The sequence below is a fragment of the Equus przewalskii genome, chromosome 6 (assembly GCF_037783145.1).
Source record: "Equus przewalskii isolate Varuska chromosome 6, EquPr2, whole genome shotgun sequence".
NCBI classification, from domain to species: domain Eukaryota; kingdom Metazoa; phylum Chordata; class Mammalia; order Perissodactyla; family Equidae; genus Equus; species Equus przewalskii.
In genome coordinates this window covers 86059984-86081324 of record NC_091836.1, presented here as the reverse complement: position 1 = coordinate 86081324, position 21341 = coordinate 86059984, and the positions used below count along the sequence as shown (strand labels likewise).

Here is a 21341-nt window from a genome sequence, read left to right as displayed (position 1 = left end):
AGTGCGGATCCCAGGCATGGACCTTCACACTGCTCATCAAGCCATGCTGTGGCAGCATCCCACATACACAACAGAGGAAGACTGGCACAGATGTTAGCTCAGGGACAATCTTCCTTACCAAAAAAAAAATAATAATAAATTAAAAATAAATTTTTAAAAACATCTAATAACTTCTGCCCTTTGAAATACACTGGTAGGGGCCAGGCCATGGCCAGGTGGCTAAGTCTGTGCACTCTGCTTCAGTGGCCCAGGGTTTCGCCAGTTTGGCTCCTGGATGCGGACATGGCACTGCTTATCAGGCCATGCTGAGGTGGTGTCCCACATGGCACAACCAGAGGCACTCACAACTGGAATATACAGCTTGTACTGGGGGGCTTTAGGGAGAAGAAGAAGGAAAAAAAAAAAAAGACTGGCAATAGTTGTTAGCTCAGGTGCCAATCTTTAAGAAGAAAAAAAAAGAAAAACACTTGTAGGTGAACAAAAGAACATGCCATAGGTCAGGAGATAATATTTATGTCTAATAAAGGACTTGTAACCAAAATATACAAAGAATTCCCAAACTCAATAAAACAGACAACATAATCTTTAAAATGCACAAAAGATTTGAACAGACACTTCGCCAAAGAAGACATACCATGGAAAATAAACCTTTTCTGAGTAATTAGGGAAATGCAAACTAAAAACGTGAGATCCTATTATACACTGATTAGAATGACCGAAAAAAATAAAAGGAAATGGATGCTACAAAGTGCTGGGAAGGATGTGAAACAACCAGAACTCTCACACGTGGTTGGCAGGAATGCTAAATGCCCACTTTGGAAAATAATCTGGCAAGTTATTGTAAAGTTAAACATCCCCTTACCATACACCCAGCCATCCACTCCTGGTGACTCTATCCATCAAAACCTTTACATAAATGTTTATTTGTTTTCACCAAAAACTGGAAACAACCCAAAGGTCTTTCAAGCGGCAAATGGGTAAACTAATGGTGGTATATCCATACAATGGAATACTACTCAACAACCAAAAAGACCAAACTACTGATATGTGCAGCAACATGGGTGACTCTCTCTACACACTCTCATTCCATTTACATGGCATTCTGGAAAAAGCAAAACTATAGGGACAGAAGACAGTGTTTGTCAGGGGGTGGGACGAGGGGTTGACAACAAAATGGCACAGGGCAATGTTTGGGGGTGATGGAGCTGTTCTACATCATGATTGTGATGGTGGTTACACAACTGTGGTTGTTTGTTAAAATCTGTAGAATTGCACACAAACAAAGGTAAATTTTACTGTACGTAAACTATACCTTAATTTTTAAAAGTGGAAAAATAAAAATTAGTAAGGCATGAAACCAGGGAGTTTTTTTTTTTTTTTTTGCTTAAGCTTCCATCTCCTAGAAAATCCACTGCCCTGAGCCCTGCTCCTGAGAGCCCCACAGGACGTGGTGGCCCCTGTGTTTGGTTCAAGGGCAGATTCCACCAGGAGCCCTGCAGGCCTTGGCTCACGAACGGGTGGGGAGAGGCAGGAGTTTGGGACCTAAAGAGGAGACGAATTACCTCCTCTCGCCCACCTCTTGGCAGGAGCAGAGGCAGACCCCCGGCTGAAGTATCTCATACCCGGCCTCCTTGACAGAGCCGGGCTTCATGTGAAGTTAATGAAGCTTAAATTTAGGACTCCTCACTTACATAGTGCCCTTCTTGGGAGGGGCCCTAGGAATGTGTTCACATGGCCGTGTAATTTTCTAAAAATTGCAGAAGCAAGATATTTTAACCACAATCATTTAAGGCTACTGTCTCTTCCACCCTAACTTCCTCTCCGTCACAATATTCCTCCTGGTATTTTTTCTCTCTTGACATCAGGTGGACACAAGTATTCTAAGTAAAATCACTTCCACTCATTATTTTTCTCTAAGAGGGTCCCCTCCCCACGCCTGCCTCCAGTCGTGCACGGGCCTCAAGGCCCCCGGCCCACGCCCTGCCCCTCTGCTGACTGCTGGCTTGCCCGGGGCACCAGCTCTGCGATGGCCTCACCTTCCGGTTGAAGCGGTCGATGATGACCTGATGGGTCAGGTGAGTCACATTCAGCAACACCAGACAGAACGGGGGCCAGTTGAGGTGTCCCTGCAGAGAGAGCCCAGCCCTCATCAACCCAGGGCCCAGTCCTGCCACATCCTCACCCTGGACAGCAAGTGCCAGCACTCCCTGACCACGCCCCCCTCCAACAATATGCCGGGGCACCCACGGGGACTGTGCAGATGGTACAGGATCCCACGGAACATTTCTGGCTTCACCTAACCTCACGCAAGCCCAGCTGAAATAAAAAAAGCTGCTTCCTTCCACCTGGCTCAGGGGGGCATCCTAGCAGGCGATCCCTGCAGCTGGCACCCTTGACCACAGGCCGCATCCCTGGAGTGGCACCCCAGTTCCTGGGCACGTCAGTGCTGGCCACATGGGTCTAGGCAGCTGGCACAAGCTGGGGTGGCGCAGACCCCGGGAAGAGCCAGGAGTGGTACACTTCACTCACCCTTTCCCCATGCACCCCTTCCAGAACACCGCTGGGGGAGAGAGGGAGCTTCTGCATCTGTCCTAATGTCTGACCTCTCAAAACCCAACTCACTGCTCAATCTCCCCTTCAAGCCGAGTCAAACCCCTGAGTCCCGAAAAGCAGGGGGCAGTCACCAGATTGGCACTTTTGCAGTCAAGGACGTGGACGGTGACAATTTCGTCTGGGCTCTGGCTGAGGATGTAGATGGCCTCCTTGAACAGGGCAACATGGCTCCCATCGAAGGTCACGAAGCTCAGGTCAGGGAAGATTGAGCATCGGCCTGGGGGAGGGGCACGGATGAGAACAAACAGATGCCACCAGGGCCAAGGCCGCCCAGGAATATGGGGCAGGTGTCTGGGCCTTTTCCTGGGTGATTTGGAGGCCCTGGGGGCTGGAGGGACGCTCAGAGCAGGCGTCACACAGAGATCAGAGGTCGAGAGGGTAGGAAATCTGCCAGGTCAAGGGTCACACTGAGAGATCCCACGGGAGGGCACATTCAGATCATTGTTACCCTGAGGCCAGGGAGCACCCAGGTCAGGGGCAGAGGTCACGCTGGGGTGGGGGTAGGCAGGGGACCCAGGAGGCTCAGGTGGACCCCAGGACTCACAGGCACATTCCCAGAGTGGGCAGCATCGGTCCCCGCCCACCCTCACAGCGAGGCCCAGGACCCCACAGCGAGGGGGTGTGGCACCCTGGGGACAGTGCTGGGACTGGTTCACACGGATCAGCTGGCCCTCCAGGCAGATGTGGCGGACGCAGTCCTGCTCGGCGATTGGCTGGAGCACAGGGTGGAGGGACAGCCTGAGTGCAGCCCCTCTCTCCCCTGCCTCACTCACCCCCGGCCTGAGGGCACAAGATCCTTTCCGACCCAAGCTCTAGGAGGGCAGGGGCCCTGAGGGGAAACTCCAAGGGAGTGGTGCCCTCACCCTCCACCCACCCAACATGCCACTGGGCCCGGGGCTAGGCTGAGCGCTAGATCAGGGGTCAGGGGACTGACTCCAGAGACTTCTACCTGGCCCGTGCCAAGAACTCCGGGCACACAGACGTGCAGACACACTAGCTCACACTCACAGAAACCCAAGCACACCCATATGTGTTTGCACACATGAGCACACACACATACAACACTGTTTTTATCTCTCTTTCTCACAAATGCACAGTTACACACTCTCTTAACACTACATAACACGCACACGGGTATGTGAGCACTCCCACTGAGTCTCACCCATGTGGACACAAATGTGTGTACACATAGTCCCACACAGGTACACAGACACAAACATGCACACCCTGGCACACCCATGCTGTCACACTCTGGGAGTTACACGGCACCATCCAATCAGCCCCTGGGGCCCAGATGGAGCACAGTGTGACCCTGCTATGGCATCAGGGGCCCAGAGGAACCTGGAGGATTTTTCAGGCACCAGAAGCTTGGGGCAGGGGCGAGGACGGCAACTAAACCGTCTCGCAGCCTGGCAGCAGGTTAAGAAGAAGCTGCAGCGGGCCTGGCCCCTCGCCCAGGAATGTGAGGCCGTGGGGGCGTCTAAGCCCAGTGGCACGGAGGAGAGCAGGCACAGACGGTCCCCATCCAGATGGCCAGAACCCTGACGAGTCACTCACGACACAGGCGGCAGATGTATCGGCCTCAGCGGTGGTGGTCGAGGCCGCGGCTGAACTCTCCGTGATGCTCTGGGCTGGGGCCGAGCGTGCAGACTGCTCGGTGGTGGCTTCCCCCACTGGCTCTACCGGGACCTGTCCCGCCAAGGTCCCTTGGGCCTCAGGCAGCAGAGGGAGTGAGACCAGCGCGCTCTCTCGGGAGGCCGTCCTGGCTGAGACGCGGCTCGGTGGAGAGGACGTGGGCACCCCTGGCACCGTGCTGGCCCTGGGGCCCTCGGCCTCGGCTGCCAAGGTGGCAAGAGTGTGGGCCACAGCAGGCACGAGCTCCATGGGCGCGCCCTGGGGCAGAGACACCTGCTTGGACAGGACAGCCATCTTTTCCGTGGTGCTCTTTCGGGGGGCGACTGACACTGTGGAGGCTGCCCCCTCAGCCATGGCCACCACTCCAGAGGTTGGCAATGTGGCTCCCAGAAGCTGGCTTGGAGCTGTGCCTGTGGCCTGAGGGACTGTGTGACTGGGCGGGTGCACCTGGGCCATAACAGCTGAGGTGACAGGCAGTCCTGGGCTGAGTGTCCGAGCAGGTGGGGTCGTGGCCACGGAGAGAGATGTGGCCTGTTGCTGGAGTGGAGGGGAGCTGATGGAGCCTTTGGGGCCTGGTGTGGCCACTGGGGCAGACGTGCCCACCTTGGCCAGGGGCAGGCTGGTGTCGGGAGGCAGGCCAGAGAGGAGCTGGGGTGGCCGAGTTGACTCCAAAGACATGAAGGATGTGGCCCCCAGCCCATGAGCCACTGTGGACAGGCTGGTGGCAGCTGGAGTCCCTGCAGGCAGAGCTGGGGGCTGGGTGGCTGTGGTGGTGTGCCGGGCGGGGCGGGGTGGGGCAGTGGGGAGCGGGCTTGGAAGTGGGGACACTGGCAGGCCCATGGGCTGGCCGGGCCCAGGTTGGACCTTCTCTGTGGATGGCACTATCTCCACTCTCTTGGTCACCAGGGGACTGACAGGAACCTGTTCTGCTGTTCCAGCTTTGGCTGGGGGGCTGCTGGGACTGGAAAAGCTCTGGGCCGCTATGGGCTGGGGGATCCCTGTCCCATTCATGACCTTCGTTACTGCAGGTGTCAGCAAAGCCTCCTGGGATCCTGAGGAAGTGGGGGGCCTAGAGGTCACTCCAGGGGAAGCCACAGGCCTGGAGGAGGGACTTGCAGGCAACTCCAGGCTCGGAAGAGGCTGGAGGGGTGTTGTCTTAACAGGCAAGGAGCCAGGGCCTAGGACCGTCACAGCTTTGGTCGTGAGTGGGGAGTGAGGTCCGGGGGTTGGCTGGGACAAGACTGTGATGTTGGGGCTCCCTGCAAAGGTCACAGTCACCCTGGTCGTCTCCATGGCACCCGACTCCATGCCAGGTGTGAGAGTCCTTCTCAAAAGGGGGAGGGATGAGGACTCTGGGGCATGGGCAGTGGCCAGGCGGCTGGCAGTCACTCTCTTGCTGGCTGGGGCCTCTGTGGGGTGGCCAGGGAGGTTAGATGCAGTGACCCCCAGCGGCTGCTGCAGAGTGGCCTGGGTAGGGCCTGGAGACAGTGTAGGCCCCTCAGTGGCTGCCATGGGTGGGTTCAGGGCTGTGGTGAGTGGGGCAGCTGGGGTGAGTGCTGGCCTGTGGGAGGGCACCCCGGGAGTTTCCTGTGGAAACTGTAGCTCCTTGTCACTGGGGGTGGGCAGCTCTTGACTGGGAGGCAGGGTCTCATTGCCAAGGGCCTCTGTGGGAACCAAGACCGCAGGCTCCACACCTGGGGCAGACAAGAGAAGAGGCGCAGAGGATGGGGGTCATTGCTGGGCAGGGCTGTGATGTGGGCTTCCTGGACTGGCACCCTAAGTGAGGGAGGGAAGGCAGCTTCCAACGTCCAGTCAGGCTGCCTGACCAACCCAGCGGCCTCCATCACGTGGCATTAGATGACTCAGAGAACTCAGCCTGTCTGGATTCTGTCCCATACCTCAACCCCTGAGCCCAGAGTCAAGAGACCTCAGGTCTAAGTCTGGCTGTACTGTGTTCTCACCATGTGACCCCTAAGCCAGTTCCTTGCCCACCCTGGGCTTCATTTTTCCCGTGAAATAGGGAGAATGGACAGGATGAGGTCTCCGCCTGCTCTACAGGGTCCTCCCAGAGGGCACTGTGCTGACCCTGCATTTCCAGGGACCTGGGGCTCTGGGCATGACTGGTCAATGAGACTCCTGGAATTTTCAGGAAATCCAAGGGAGGGGTGAGAAATCCTGGCCACTCACAGTCCTCCAAGTAGACGCATCTCCGTGTGACTTCATCCAGGACCTTGGGGGCGGGGCACGCAGGCACACAGCCTTCCACCCTGAGGACAGAGTAGGGAGCAGGTAAGCGGTCTGCAGGAGGGGAGGGTCACCTCTTCTCACCTGGATGGAGCACAGGCCTCACCCTTTCTTATGACACACGCGTGTGTATTTATCACGTACACACTCACATGAGCCTCCATGAAGACACTGTGTGCAAGAGCATACATACCCAAACATAGATGCCACACACTCGGCCCCTCCGACGGAGACGGAAACAGAAACAAGGTCTGCGTGTGCACACACCCATACACACTCACATGCATCTCCACTTAGGCACATTCTCACCTACCTCCTCCACACCCGCAGGACTCAACAATATTCACACAGTTACATATATGTTCACACAGACTGCCGAAACAGCGGTGTACACACCCTCGTGCAAACACTCAGCTGCACCAACACCCAAATACATGCAACTCATACGCATGTACATATGCACAACTGTGTACAGCCCATGCACACTTGTCCACCCACACAAACACACACAGGGCTCAGCTATATGCACATTATGCAAGATATTCACATACGTTCATATACAGCAGGTTCACCCTGGTACGCATATCTCCATACACACAGCACACGAAACATGCATACACAAATATATGAGTAAACACACACACCTCAGTACACGCTCACACCTACACCCACAGACTACACATGAGCCCATTCATGCCCGTGTATGCCCAAGCCCGCTGGTGCACACACTGGACCCCACGCCACCTCACCTGGGCACGTCCCGGCAGCTGGCTGCCCAGGGGTCCCGGCAGGTCTGGAAGCAGGGACTGGCACAGGCATCGTAGCGCCACTCACAGGCGGGGTAGGCAACCCCCGAGGGCCTGGCATCTGGAAAGGCGACCCGCCCCGGAGTCCCGAGACAGAGTGAGACTGGGCATGAGCTCCGGGTCAGGTGCCAGAGCGCAGAGGGAATCCAGCTCAGACCCTGCCCACCCTGCCCCGTGGGATGGACAAATGGACTCACGCAGGAAAAGCGAAGACAAATAAAAGCCAACCTCAGAGGAAACTGTGTTCCTGAGAGTTGGGGTCAGCACCTGGGGGATCCTTGGGATGGGGCTCTGGGAACTTGTTGAAGGGGCTGAGGACTGGGGCAGCTGTGGGGTTCGGCTTTGAGGGGTGGCCAAGGAGGAGGCTGGGGCCCCTGATCTCGGCATAAGGATGCCCTGTCACCCTGCCCCTCTGGGACATTGGTGGCCAGGCTTGCCCCGCCCCCCAGGACACAGTCTCCTCCTTGCCCTGCCACTGGCCAGGCCACCGCAGACCTCCATGGAGGCAACAGGCTTCCCCTGGAGTGGTGAGGCCTTGGGGGAATCCCTTCCCCTCTCAGCCCAAGGCCCTGCGACAGGGGAGAGCTGCTCTTCGCCAGGCCCTGCCCTCTCTGTCCCCAGGGGGCCTCCCTGGACTAGCCTCCTTGTAAGGCCGTCTCAGGCCCTGGCAGGTGCAGTGTGTGTCTGAGTCTGCCCTTGTTGCCCCCCATTGTTGGGACTAATAACAATAACAACAACAACAGCCAACTCTTAAACAGCACCAAGCACTATACTCAACCTTTCCCAAGGATTTCTCCCTCAATCCTCACAATAACCTCACGAAGCAGCTCTATTATCATCCCCATTTTATGAATGAGAAACTGAGGCACAGATGATGCTGGGAAAACCAGACTCTCCCAGGGAGATTTCCTCGAGAAAGGCCCTCTGGCCAGTGCCTTGACAAATGAGGGCCTCAGGGAAAGTCTGTAGCCTTGGGGGGCTTTGAGGCAGACAAGACCCCAGGCTACCCTGGCACAAATGACCAGTCTCTGAAACCACGGCCTGAGCAGGGAGTGCGGGCAGGCCTGAGCAGGCTGGAGGGAGCAGCCCCTTCCTGATTTCCTAATCCCCACACTGCTGTGGACTGCGAAGAATTCTGCTTTTCCAAGATCCTTGAGACCAGAACTGAGAGCTTATGTATGGGGCACACCTGCTACGAGCCAGGCCCTGAGCAAAGCCTGGGAGAGACAGTCAATCCTCCCAATTACCTTTTGTGGTAAGTACGCCCGTCACACAGGAGAAGAGAGAGTCAGGGAGATGCGGTTCTCCTCCAAGGGCTGAGGACCAGGGTCAGGATTCAAACCCAAAGCTGTCTAGCTTCAAACCTGGCCTCATTCCACTCTTGCCTGGTGTCTTCCGGAAGGGACACAAGTCCTGCCGTTAAGGCAGAGAGGAATCTGCCCTGGGTGGGGTTCATTGGTGGACTCGACAGATGATGCTGAATGTGAGAATGAGCTGGCCCCGCCCTGGTGTGTATATGTATGTCTGTGTGTGTGTGCATGGGGAGCGAGGGGTGCAGGGGTGATAAATGAAAAGGCTGGCTGGAGATACATGTACACATGGGCATATGTAAACAGATCTACGCATACAGCATGAGGTGTCCTCACAGGCATGAACATACATGTGCACATGAAGGAGAGAGGCTGGCCTGGAGCGGTAAAGAAACTGTGATCACTTGCTCCAGAGTTTAGGCAGAGAACAAATACTTTTGGGACAGACCCACCTGGCAGGGGGCTGGCAAAGCCCTGGAACCCATTGGTCTCAGCTGGAGAGGGCACAGAGCTGCCCTATCACTGCCCAGGGCCCTGAGCCTCCCAGAGGGGACAGGGGAGGCTGCTGCCTCCTCAGCCTGGTGCCCCAGTGGGCGGTCTTTGAGCTCGCGGGGCAGGCAAATGTCCCCATCAGCAAGAAACCTGAGCCAGCGGGCTACACAAGCTGCAGCCACCATCACTTCTCGCCTTGCTTCCACAAGGGCCACCCTATTTTTAGACTGTGTAATTGGCCTGTGGGAGTAGGCAGGACCCAGGAAGCTGGCTGGGCCCCAAGCCACACTGCCCACGGCTCCCTAGGCCGCCAACATGGAGGCCCGGCCACCTCCCAGCTCAGGGGTAGCACCCATGTGTCCTCCCTGTGCCAGGAGAGTGAGGAGTTGGTTTCTTGGGGGCAGTTGGAAGGGTGAGGTGGGGAGAGGGCAGCTGTGCAAAGGGCCGAGGGTGATGGCAGGGTGGACACCTACCCAGAAGGCGGAAGAGGGTGCCCCGGCGGAATGCCTCTGTGTGCTCGTACACCCGCAGGACCAGCGTGGGGCCCGACACGTAGAGGAAGCACCCGGGCTCCGCCAGGGACTCCAGGGCCACCAGGCCTGCCCGCCACATTCCCCGGTGCAACGAGAAGGAGGCACGGTGGTGGAAGGCATCGCTGCCCTGCCACTTAGCCAGCTCCAGAGACCCATTGGCTGTGACGTGGAGGAAGAAGTTGGGTCTGTCCGCTGCCTCCAGAGATACCACATCCAGGTCTGCAGAGAGCCACGTGGGTAAGGTCAGTGCAAGAGGGGTGCAGATGGGGGGCAGATGCCCAGGCACGCGTCTGCACTTTCAGTGACTCGGGACAGCAACACACCCTGTGCATCAGCTGGGCCCTGCTCCTCCGTGCCTGCCTCACCTCCCCTCGGCCCACCTACAGCTGTCCGCTGGCTGCCCCTCTGGCACACCATCTCTTCCCGAGGGAGGTGGAAGGACAGAGAAGCTGCCCACTGCCACACCTCGGGGAGTGATGGACTATCTTCCCCTCTCCCTCTCCCCTTCTTTCCCCTCTCTCCTTTCTTCTTCCCGCCCTCCCTCCTTCCTTTTTTCCTCTCTCCCTCTTGCAGACATTTCTGATGACCCTCCGTGTACCAGGTGCTATTGTAGATGCTGGGCATACAGCAGGGAATGGGACAGACAGAAATGGCCAGGACAGACAGAAATGGCTGCCTGGTGGAGTTGCATTCTAATGGACACACTGGACAAGCTGGGGTTTGGTGACCTGCCAGGTTTCAGTCTTCTTGGTCCTGCTCCTCCCAGAATCCCAGAGGGTCAGAGCTGGTGGGCCTAGGGGACGTTGAGGCCAACCCACAGAGGGGAACACAGCATCCCAGAGAGGGGAAGGGGCTTGCCCAGAGGCCCAGAGCTGGTCTCCAATGTCCTCTCTCCTGTCTCCAGAAGGGCCCATTTCTGGAGTGGGGCTTGCTGCTGGGTGGCCCGTCCCCAAGCCCACAAGCAGGTGCACAGGATGGGCCTGAGTCTGGAGTCCCCACCTACCACGCTGGCTGTGTGGTGGGCAAGTGAGTCCCTGCCTCTGGGCCTTGAGGGCTAAACTGTGTGACAGGCCTAGCCTGGGGCCCGGCCCGTGTTCCCTCCCTTTTATGTGCCCCTGTGTTCCCGGGAGGGACTGTGGAGAGTCCCTGCTGCACCCCAGGCGGTTGTGAGGGACCATGAGGCAGCTGAAGGGAGAGCTCATTAGTAACGTCAGTAACGACAAATGCTCTTCATGAGTGACTCGCCACGTGCCAGGCACGTGGCCCAGCAGGCCCCCACCTGCAGGTTTTATTAAATTCCGGGAGAGCCCTGGGAGGCAGCGAATTCACTCATTCTGCAGCTCACGCTGACTGAAGGCCCACCGTGTGCCAGGCACTGTTCTAGGCAGTGGGGATGTGACAGGGACAAAACAACAGAAATCCCTGCCCTCATGGAGCTTACATGCAAGTGGCGGGAGAATAAACATAATGAACAAGTCACTTCTGTAACTTGAGAAGATGATGCTGCGTTATCCCATTTTACAGATGAGGGAACTGAGGCCTAGAGTCACCCTGATGGTGGAGGCAGGATTGGAACCCAGGACCTTAATCACTGAAGCCAGCCCCAAGGATGGGTTCCAGGAGCAGGCAGGACAGAGGGTAGAGCACCAAGTCCCAGTCCCAGCTCTGCTCACATTCACTATGTAGCCTCAGGCAAGTCACCTCCCATCTCTGGGCCTCGGCTTCCTTCTCTGTGAAGACTGGGGTTGGCCTAGATCAAGGGTCTCAAGTGTTTGCCCTGAAGTCCTCCTAATGGGAGAGAGGCTGAGACCCAGGCCTTGAGGGACAAAATATAGGGTTTTACCTTAAACATTCAAGTGACTTTTGCCATCCATTCTCTAAATTTCATTTTTAAAAAAATCTGTTTGGGAGGCAATATGGCATAGCATTCAAAGAGAGGACTGGAGCCAAAGGCTGGCTGCTGTCCCTAACAAGCGATGCGCCCTTGGGTGAATTACCCAGCCTCTCTGGGCCTCAGTCCTTGCATCTGTAAACTGGGAAAGTAACGGCACCTGCCTCCTAAGACCGCTGCGAGGATTAACCAAGTTATTCCACATGAAGCACTTAGCGCCTGGCACAGGCTAAGTGCTACAGAAGATGAGCTGTTATTATTAATAAATAACCTCCCCCCAAATCGTCAAGTAAAATTGAGTTTCCAGGGAGATGTGCCAGGCTGGGGCCGGCATCCCTTCAGCACACTCTAGAGGACATTAAGGCCCCGAGAGTGAGAGGCTCAGGCTAAGTGACTACTGAATCCTCCTCTCTGTGAGATTCTTTTCTCCATTTCTTCCCATCACCACCTTTCCCATCCCTCAAGGCCCAATGCAAGGGACACCTTCTCCATACAGACACCCCAGATCTCACCTGGAAGGCACTTTCTCTTCTGCTGTCAGTACCCTGGGCATGGTACAAGGGAAAGAGCACAGGATAGGGTAGGCTGGGAGCCTGATTCCTCACTGGGCCCTGCCCCCAGCTGCCATGAGACCCAGGCCTGCCTGAGATGGAGGATGGACTTCACAGCCTCGGGGGATGCTGTCTATAGTGATGCTCTCCAAGGCCAGGCTACTCAGGGGTCCTGCTTAACATGCCCATAAAACTTCTGGAAAATCAACAGCCCCTCTGGACTAGACCTTGTCTACGGGACTAAAACATTGAATGGAGAAAAGAAAATCCCCAGTAGGGAGACGGCCTACTGCACCTGGAAGGTTGTAAGACACCTTCCTTCACACAGGACCACACAGATCTGGGGATCAGCAATGTCGAGGGAGGGAGCATTCTGTTTTGGGGTACTGGGGCGCTTCTGGCCCCTCTGTGGCCCAGGCCCTGGCTCCTTACTCCCGGGTTTTCTTGTTCAGTGGTGTGATTCCTCCTGGCACCTCCTACTGTACCTCCGGCTCACAGCACCATGAACATCACCGACAGCTGGGGACACTGGCTGTGCCCAGGGCTGGGCAGGAGCTAGGGTCCCTCCCTTCTTTAAAGCCCTTCCATGGCTCCCCACTGCCCTTGGGATAAAGACCTAACTCCTGAGCTTGGCTTACAGTCTCTTCCTGGCTCCTTCCCACCCCTTGAGGGAACAGCACTTATTCTAAGAAGCCTCTCCTGACTCCCCAAGACTGAGTTAGGGGCTCCTCCCAAGTGTTCCCAGAGGACTTGCAACTGCCTTTGACCATGTCTGTCTCCTGGACGGGCCTGTGGACTTCTTGGGGACAGGGATGCTGTCCCTTACATCGCTAATTCCCCACTGTCCAGCTCTGTGCCTGGCATGAGAATGGGGCTCAATGAAAGGGAGGGAGGCAAGGAGAGAGGAAGAGGGTGAGAGGGAGGGGAGGAGGACGGTAATGCGGGTGGGGGGGGAAGAGAGAGAGACCCTCATAACTAGATAAACTGCAGACCCTGAGCAACTGAGAAAGGAAATTCTTAGATTGGGATAAACTCTCTGATAAGTGTCTTGGTTCAACATTCGAGTGGATGCTGGGATTGGCTACATGGACCATCCCTGTGATTAGGCAGATACTGACTAGACGAGGCCAGCAGGATATGGGGAAGAAACCCTGATCACAGAGATGACACACACTAGGATACACACAATGGCCACAGAAGAGAAGGCTTCCTAGCACTGGTGGACTGAGGCTTTGGCTGGCCCAGGGCCCAGCACAGATACCACCCAGGGGTCACTCCCCAGCAGGCAAGGTTCTGCCACCCCTCAAGCACTACTGGACTCTGAAGAGAGGACAGTGCCCGCTAAAAGCCAAGTCCTTCAGGTCTACTGGCGGTCTGAGACCCAGGAGGCTGGGGCTGGTTCCAGGAGTGCTCCAGTCTGTGTGACCCACAGCCAAGAATTCAGGATCATACCCTGAGCAAATCAAGAGCCTGCTCCTCTATTCAGAGGAGAAGGCCCCGCCTGAGTCAATACATCAGCATGCTCCCCTCTGGCATGGAAAGTCTATCCAGTCTTAAAAATAAAGGGGGGAGGAGGAGGAGAAGGAGAAGGAAGAGGAGGAGGAGGAGGAGGAGGAGGAGGAGAGAGAGACAGGGAGAGGAAGTAGTCGTCGTTCCCACCCGGCTTTTCTGGAACATAGCCTTTGTGTCAAGCAAGGTACGAAGGTACATCTGGACCTTGGCCTCCCTGGTTTCTTCGGGAAGAAGACGGAAGGTGTTTCTTTGAAGAGGCTCAGAGGCTGACCCGGAACCCTGTCTCACCTGGGAAAGGGGCACCGTGGGAGCCCCACATTTCTCCGGCCACCTGGATGGCTTAGAGCCCAGCATCCTCCCCTTCCCTGGCAGCTGCCTCCCTCCACCACGGGCTGCAGTGGGGCCGGAGGTGGGCCTTACCGTGGGCCTTGGCCTTGTAAAGCGCAGCCGTCAGCAGGAAGTTCACGATGTCCCTGGGTACCACATCCTTTGCACTCACTAGGACTACAGCACCGCCCGCCACCTTCACAGCCACCAGGGCACCACCGGCCGCCAAGCTGGCCAGCTGGTAAGGGCCCTTCCCTAGTGCTGGAGAGAAGGGGCCCAGTCACCAGCACTGCCTCCCTGGCCCTTGCCCACCTCTCATCCCTACCTGCCCACCCCCACCAGAGGTGGGGAAAAGAGAGGGTGCCGAGGAGGGGCTCTGGGTCACTTCCCTCACCCCAGTCCCCAGGGACCTTGATTTGCATGAGAAGGAGGGGACAGGGACCCCAGGCTGTTAGACCCTGATGGGAACTGACCCTCTACACAGCACCTGAATCGTTTCACAGGGAGCCTGGGAAGAGGCCACCCATGGGGAGCATCTCAGCCCCCAAAGTCTCTCTGTTGGCCTGTCCCACTGCCTGAGACTCTGCCACTCCAGGCACTGCTCTATCAGGGGCGCCGCTGAGAGAAGTCAGCAGACCTAGTCCCTGCCCACCCCAGGGATGAGGCTGGGAAGGCCTGGGCTCCACGTCAGGGTTTCCTTATTGCACACGTGTGTCAGTCTGGTGTCTCCTGGGTTCCTGCAGCTGCTGGTATAGGCTGGCGCAGGGCATGGATTTCCTGGACAACTGCAGCAGCCTTGTAACCCACCTCCCTCCCTCTGGGGTGCCCCATGCTCCAGTGCCTCCTCCTCACAATGCCTGAGTCACCTTCCCAGCCACACTCCCTGCTGGGACAGGGCTCCTGTCCTGTTGATGGCTCCCCATTAGCCTCAGGATAGACTCCAAGAGCCCAGCTTGAATTCAGGGGGCCTTCACGCCCCAACCCCTGCCTACCTCCCACCTCCCCACACCCTGCCCCTGCCTCCCTGAACTTCTCCAGCTCTTCCTTGAAAGAGCCCTGCTGTGTCCCGCCTCATGTCTCCACTCGTGCTGTCCCACCCACTCAGTGTAGTGCTCCCCGTTTTGTGCCTGGCAAATGCCTACTCAGTCTCGGGCCCAGCTCAAATGTCACCTCCTTGGTGAAGCTGTCTCTGCACCCCCTCCCACCACATACGAATGTCATCTGTCCTCCTCTGCACCCCGCCAGCCCCTAGAGCACAGCGCACACTGAGCCCAGCTCTCATGACAAGGGTCTTGATCGGGGCTCCACGTGTGTTTCCCCTACTAGACAGGAGGCAGGCGGTGCAACGCTGGTAAGTGGTTAGCAACCAGCTCTCAAAAAACAAACAAACAAAACCCCAATTTGTAGTGTTTGCTGATTTTCATGGTGTAAATACTCCCACCGGTGGCCAGTTTCAAACCACCAACCGAATGTGGAGTCGGACACACAGTTGGTTCTAGGGGGCCGGTGCGGGCTGGCTCCAGCGCACCCCTGCTGCATCTCATTGACCACTGCTTCCCCGCACCTGGCAGGGGCCTGGACCAGAGAAAACGTTGGCAGAAGAACAGAGCAAGGAATGGATGGGTGGGTGGTGGGCGGGTGGAGGATGCTGGAAACAGCCTGTCCTTTCCCAGTTACTGCCACCTAAAATGCCACAGAAGGGAGAAAACTCTGCTCCGAGCTGTTTTGCTGAAATGTCTTGCCTGATGTCAGACAGACCTTGCCTGTCCCAGGGATGCAAGTCTCCCAGTACAGACTCATTCCTTTAGGGCTGAAAGGTTTCGGCAGTCAGGAGCTCCTAGGCACTGTGGTCACCGTGAATCACCATGCTACTCCCTGGCCCAGCCCTCATCACGCAGACCCGCTAACTGGTATCCTTGTCTCTAATGTGCCCCCTCCATTTCACCTGCTATACTCTGCCAGGGGGATGTTTCTCAAGCCATAATCTGATAATGCAGGTAGCTGAGGACAAAGCCTCGGGCCTCTCTGCTCACATAGGCCTGCTTCTGGCAGGATGATGCCTGGAAGGAGGGGTGGGGACTCGAAGTCCAAGGGGACTGGTACCAGGGCCTGATGAGCATCTACCTCCGCCAAGGTCTGACCTCAGCCCAACTGGACAAAGATCAGTGCTGAAAACTACTCCCAGGCAGCCTCCCCCACTGTCCACGACCCCAGGGATTAAACTGACTAATTGGCTCTAACACTGGACATTAACCTTCCTGGGGTCCTTAGTCATGGCCTGTGTTTTCACCCTCATGAATACAGGGGTGGGCGCACATCCTGGTGCCCTGCGAGCTTGACGACACTTGAAGATGACCTGACAGGCTGAGCTGAGCCATAAGCTTTGCCCAGCCATCCTCAGGAAGGGCAGTTTGTATTTGCCTGGTTTGCCAACTTAGACCTTCAGGAAACCCAAGACGATGTTCCGCGGGCCTGATGAGCTAGACTGTGAAGGCCAGAGGGCAGCACACTGGTGCAAATTGGGTCTTTACTTCCTGTGAAGCTGCCCTGGCTGAGCACAACCCCTGGGAAGCTGGCCTGGCCTGGGCTCCTGACAGAGGCTGCAGGGGCTGCTGGGGACAGAGCTCTGGGGCATCCCTGGCCCCTGCACTGTCAAAGCTCTCTCTGAATGATGCAGTCCCTCCCTGCCCCGTGTCAAGGCTCTTCCAGGGCCAGCGGGGCCTCAGGATGGCTGATGCTGCTGTGGCACCAGGGCAGAACTGGCAGTACCCCAGCCCCCGAGGCTCCACTTGGGTAGGTCGGGCTTACCTTTGTTAAAGAAGTCACAGTCATACGCTGAAAGAGAGGAAACAGAGACTCCTTGAGAATCCTAGGACGGATGGACAGAACCAAGTCCCCCAGCATCCCAGCTCTCCCTCCTTCCCCAAGGGCGGGACCTGGCCTGCCCCCCAAACTCCAAGATTCAGGCACGGTCATTGGATTCAGATGTCTTAAGGTGTAGGAAATACAAGGGCTCCTCTCTGCGCCCCCAGCACAAAGCTCAAAGCCTTGCCCAGAGGAGGCACTCAGCATGTATCAAAAGAATGAATGAATAAATGCTGGACGGGAGGGTGTGCTTTGTGTGGCACCAAAGGGCAAGATTAGAATCAAGGAGTGGAAGCTCAGTCAGAAATGTTGTGGAGGTCCTGGAGGAATGCAAGCACAAGATGTAAGTCGGTCTTTCAGGAGCCCCAGGAGAGAAGGGACCAGGGGCCTCCAGGATCCAAGACTTTTTCAGGCCCCTGCGTGCAGTCTCCATCAGGCTCGGACAAGCTCCTCAAGCGTGTGCTCAGCTTGCCCTCTAGTGGCCCAGCCCAGCACCATAGCCTGTCCCTATGGCACCTCGGCCATGGATTCCGCAGTCCACTGGGGAAAGCTGGGGTCCTTGCAGGGGGCACCTAAAGCCAGGAGCAAGGCCATGAGGAGCCAGTTGGGTAGACTTGGGACAAAGGCTGAGGAGGGGCCTCCCTCACTGATAGGCGTGGTCTGAAAAGAGACACTAGCTCCGCCCCATACCCCAAACCCCGTGATCAACACTATTCCTTTGCATCTGGCATCGCGCTCTGGAAGGAGCTCTAGGAGGCAGGAGATTGACCCACCATGTGGCTATGGCCAAGCCCTGCTTCTCCTCACTTGCGGACTCAGAAGACTGAACATCTCTGAGGCTCTGGTTTCAAGTATGCAGCAGGTCAACAGGAGGTAGCCCAGAAAAGTCACCAAGAGCCAGCTCTCTAGAGTCACACCTGGGTTCAAATCCCATCTCTCTCACTCATCAGCTGTGCATGCTGGGACAAGTTACTCAACCTCTCTGAAATTTAGTGCCCTCCTCCTTGAGATAGGCCCACCACTAGTATCTGCCCCATAGACCTGCGAGGCCTGGACCAGGGCAAGGGAAGTTCTCACCTCAGGTGCAAAATTTAAGAGGGTGCCAAAAACCTCAGTAATCAAGATATATAATATTTTAATACAATATTCTTAAAATTTAAAAATTAATGCAAAATATCTATGATGAAGAAAATGTCCAGGTTTTAAAATAGACTGGATCGGTGACAGTGTCTTGCCAAGCCATAACTGGAGCCTGAGGCAAAAGGAAATGTCAATAATATTGATCCTGTCATTACTTGCAACTTTGATATCCTGTTCATCAAAGATACTTTTCCATTAGTTTTGATTTTTAAGAAATATTGTCTTCAAATATGATTTCTCATGAATACTGAGTTTTTTGGTGCCCCCGTAAATCTTGTGCCCCAGGGAGCACCTCGCTCGCCCGACCATAGTCCCTGGATATTAAGTGAGTTGCTGCACAGTGGATCCTCAGTGAACGTGTGCTTCCTCCCTCTGAGGGATTTATACGGGAGAAGCAGAGGGAGAAGCAGGCTGACAAGGCCGCAGGGCATCTGCGGAGGGAGGGGCTCAGGCAGAGAAAGGAGCCGAAGGCAGGTTCCGCTCCATCTGCTTCCTGAGGTCGTCCTGCTTGAAGCCCCGGGCTCAGGACACCCCAGCACCCACGTCCCCACGAAAAACGACAGCAACCTCAGCAGCAGCCAGAGCACCGGGCCAAGAGCTTTCCCTGCACAATCTCACTTAATCCTGCCTCACCTGCCAGGCAGGGACAGTCTTCGACTGTGACCCAGGGTGTGAGGGACATGCCCCAGGTCACCCAGCCTGGTCACCAGATGGTCTGGCCCCAGAGCCTAACAACCACAGCACCGCAGAAGGAGGTGTGCTCGCACCAGGAGACCCACTGGGGTGCAGGAACAAACAACGTCCCATGTATTTTATTTCATCTTTCAAATATTTACTTTCGTATCTGTTTTGTGATACACATTTACACTACCAATACTATACATATGTATGTGTATTTATATATGTATATATATGTGTGTTCAAAATATTTTTACCTCGTAGGAGTATGCAACCAAAAGCATCTGCAGACCACTGCTGCTCTAAATAAACTGATATCTTGTGCTGCCTCTGAGGGAGCCTGCGTGTCTCAGCTGACAAAGGGCTTATACATTCACTGTCGCATTTGATCCTCACAAGAAACCTGGTTGGGCAGGACTATTCCTATTTTTCAGATGAGAAAACTGAGCTCAGAGAGGTTGGGCGACTTGTTTGAGGTCACACAGCTTATAAAAGGTAGCTCTAGGTCTGGAACCCAGGGCTCCTGACTCTCTAGTAAAGTGGTTAGGAGCACAGGCTTGCAGCCAGATACTGGAGATGAGGCCTGACTCCACCACTAACCTGTGTGACCTTGAGCATGTTACTTAATCACTCTCTCACCTGTTTCTCCAATTGTGAAACAGGAACAGGGTAGTTGTAAGAATTCAATGAATGATACACACAAAGCGGTTGGTGTCTGGTACACACTAAGGACGCAGTAAGTGCTAGCCAGAGGGATGGTACCCACAGGCCTGCCCACAGAGGGGTTCCACCCTCCCCCTCAGATGATCAGTCTGGACACTCACGGCAGAGGCGCGGGGTCCGCCAGTCAATGGCCACCCCGTGCTGGCAGCACTGGTGGGCATAGGCAGACACACTGGCACAGAAGCACTCACAGTCACCGCCCCGGCTGCACCCACACGTGTCCGTCAGGCAGTTTGAGTAAAACCAAGTGACGTCAACCTGGAGGAGGTCAGAAGTCAGAGGTCAGAGGACAGATCCTGGATGTTAGCCCTGCAGCTTCTCGGCTGATGCCAGTCAGCCTCAGGGGGCAGCATAAACATGAAGGGACCACAGGATGGAGTGAGCTACCGTGTGGGGTGACAGAAGGGCGGTGAGTTCGGAGGAAAGCAATAATTCCATGGCCCAGGCAGACCCCACCTGGAGAACTAAGCTCTCTGCTTCCTTGGGCCTGGGCTATTGGATCTGGTGGCCGAGGAACAGACACGGGGTAAGAATCGCTGGCCAGGCCAACAACAGCCCAGGACAGTCTGACAACAGCCTTTGAGGCCCTGGAGCGTGCCAGGCAGAGCCAGCGCCGGCTCTCCCGTCTCCACTGAGGGCAGAGCAGGCAGGGCCGAGGGCACAGCAGGAGGGGTTCGGGTTTACTGCTCAGAAGAACTTCCCAATCGGGAGGGAGGGTGGGAGTGAGACAGGCTTGCAAAGGGCACAGAAGCTCTGTTTGTCTGGCCAGCTGTCCCTGGTTGTCTGGGACAGGACAGACTCAGCCGAGTAGGCTGGAGGCAGGGGAACAGCAGAGGTGCGTCTTCCCTCTAGACCTGAGGGGGTCTCTCCTGAGGTGTCGGGGGGGTGGTCTGAGAGCGGCAAGGGTCCCGGGGAGCAGAAGGGGCTCAGGAGCACGGGGGCTGAGTCCACTCACCACAGGGTGGCAGGTCTCGAACACCTCACTGAGCAGGACGTTGCACTCCTTTTTGGCAAATGGTTCTCGGAGAGGATTCAGGACACATGTGTCCCGGGGGTCGAGGGTGTCTGGACACTGAGGGTCAAAGGCAGGGCTGTTGCCCTCCCTACCCTCCAGATGCCTGTGGCCTCATGTGGCGAACAGATGCCTAGAGTGGCCCCGTTGATCTCCACCCCCTGGGGTTCAGATCCTTGTACAATCCCTTCCCGAGGGACCTATGACTTGCTTCACACCAACAGAAGACAGCCGAGGTGACGGGACAGATGTGGTCAGGTGCGTGTTATTACATGCTTATGGTACACGAGACGGTAGAGCCCATCTTGCCGGAGTCTCCCCCTTGCTGGCTGTGAGGAAGCAGGCAGCCATGCTGGGGAACCTCATGTGGTGGGAATGGGGGTGGTCTGTATCAGCTGAGGGTGGTCTCTAGCCAACAGCTAGCAAAAAGAATTGAAGCTCTCAGCTCTGCGGTTGCAAGTAACTGAATGCTGCCAAGAACCACGTGAGCAGGAAGCAGATCCTTCCCCAGCTGACCCTGCAGATGAGAGCCTGGCCCTGGCTAACAGCTTGACTGCAGCTTGTGATGCCCTAAACAGAGAACCATGCCACGCCGTGCCCTGACTCCTGACCTGCAGACACTGAGAAAATACGTGTGTGTGCAGTTGCATGCTGCTAAGTCTGTAGTAATACTGTTACACAGCTATCGATAACTAATACAGATTTCCTCAATGTCCACCAACCTCTGCCTGCAGGCCTATTTTCACTGGAGCCCCCAGGGTATGCCAAAGGTGATTCTCAAGAGAGAAACAGCAGTGGTGGGTGAGAGGAGGGGAGCAATAAAGGTCAGCCACCTACTCAGCTTCTCTAAAATGGGGACGGGTTAGAGCACACCTTTCTGAGGCTGTGAGAACGGCCTTGTCCCATCCATCTCAGGATTATACTGAGCTGCAGGCCATGAGTAACTGCTCCCCCAACCCAAGTCTACACAGGTTCACCTCCGTCTGCTCCCCAACGGAGGATTAGGGAC

General features: G+C 56.1%; 1 protein-coding gene across 1 annotated transcript in view; it reads right to left on the bottom strand.

Annotated features, from left to right (window-relative positions):
• Positions 1-21341, bottom strand: part of OTOG (otogelin) — a 94995-nt gene that overhangs the window by 30548 nt on the left and 43106 nt on the right. The window contains exons 28-38 of the mRNA XM_070626646.1: positions 20276-20392; positions 19422-19578; positions 16723-16749; positions 14008-14175; positions 9574-9852; positions 7242-7359; positions 6436-6515; positions 4171-5942; positions 3158-3326; positions 2685-2830; positions 2037-2126 (exon numbers count right to left, since the gene is read on the bottom strand). Coding sequence (XP_070482747.1) covers positions 2037-2126; positions 2685-2830; positions 3158-3326; positions 4171-5942; positions 6436-6515; positions 7242-7359; positions 9574-9852; positions 14008-14175; positions 16723-16749; positions 19422-19578; positions 20276-20392 — 3123 coding nt within the window. The remainder of the gene's footprint in view (positions 1-2036; positions 2127-2684; positions 2831-3157; positions 3327-4170; positions 5943-6435; positions 6516-7241; positions 7360-9573; positions 9853-14007; positions 14176-16722; positions 16750-19421; positions 19579-20275; positions 20393-21341) is intronic.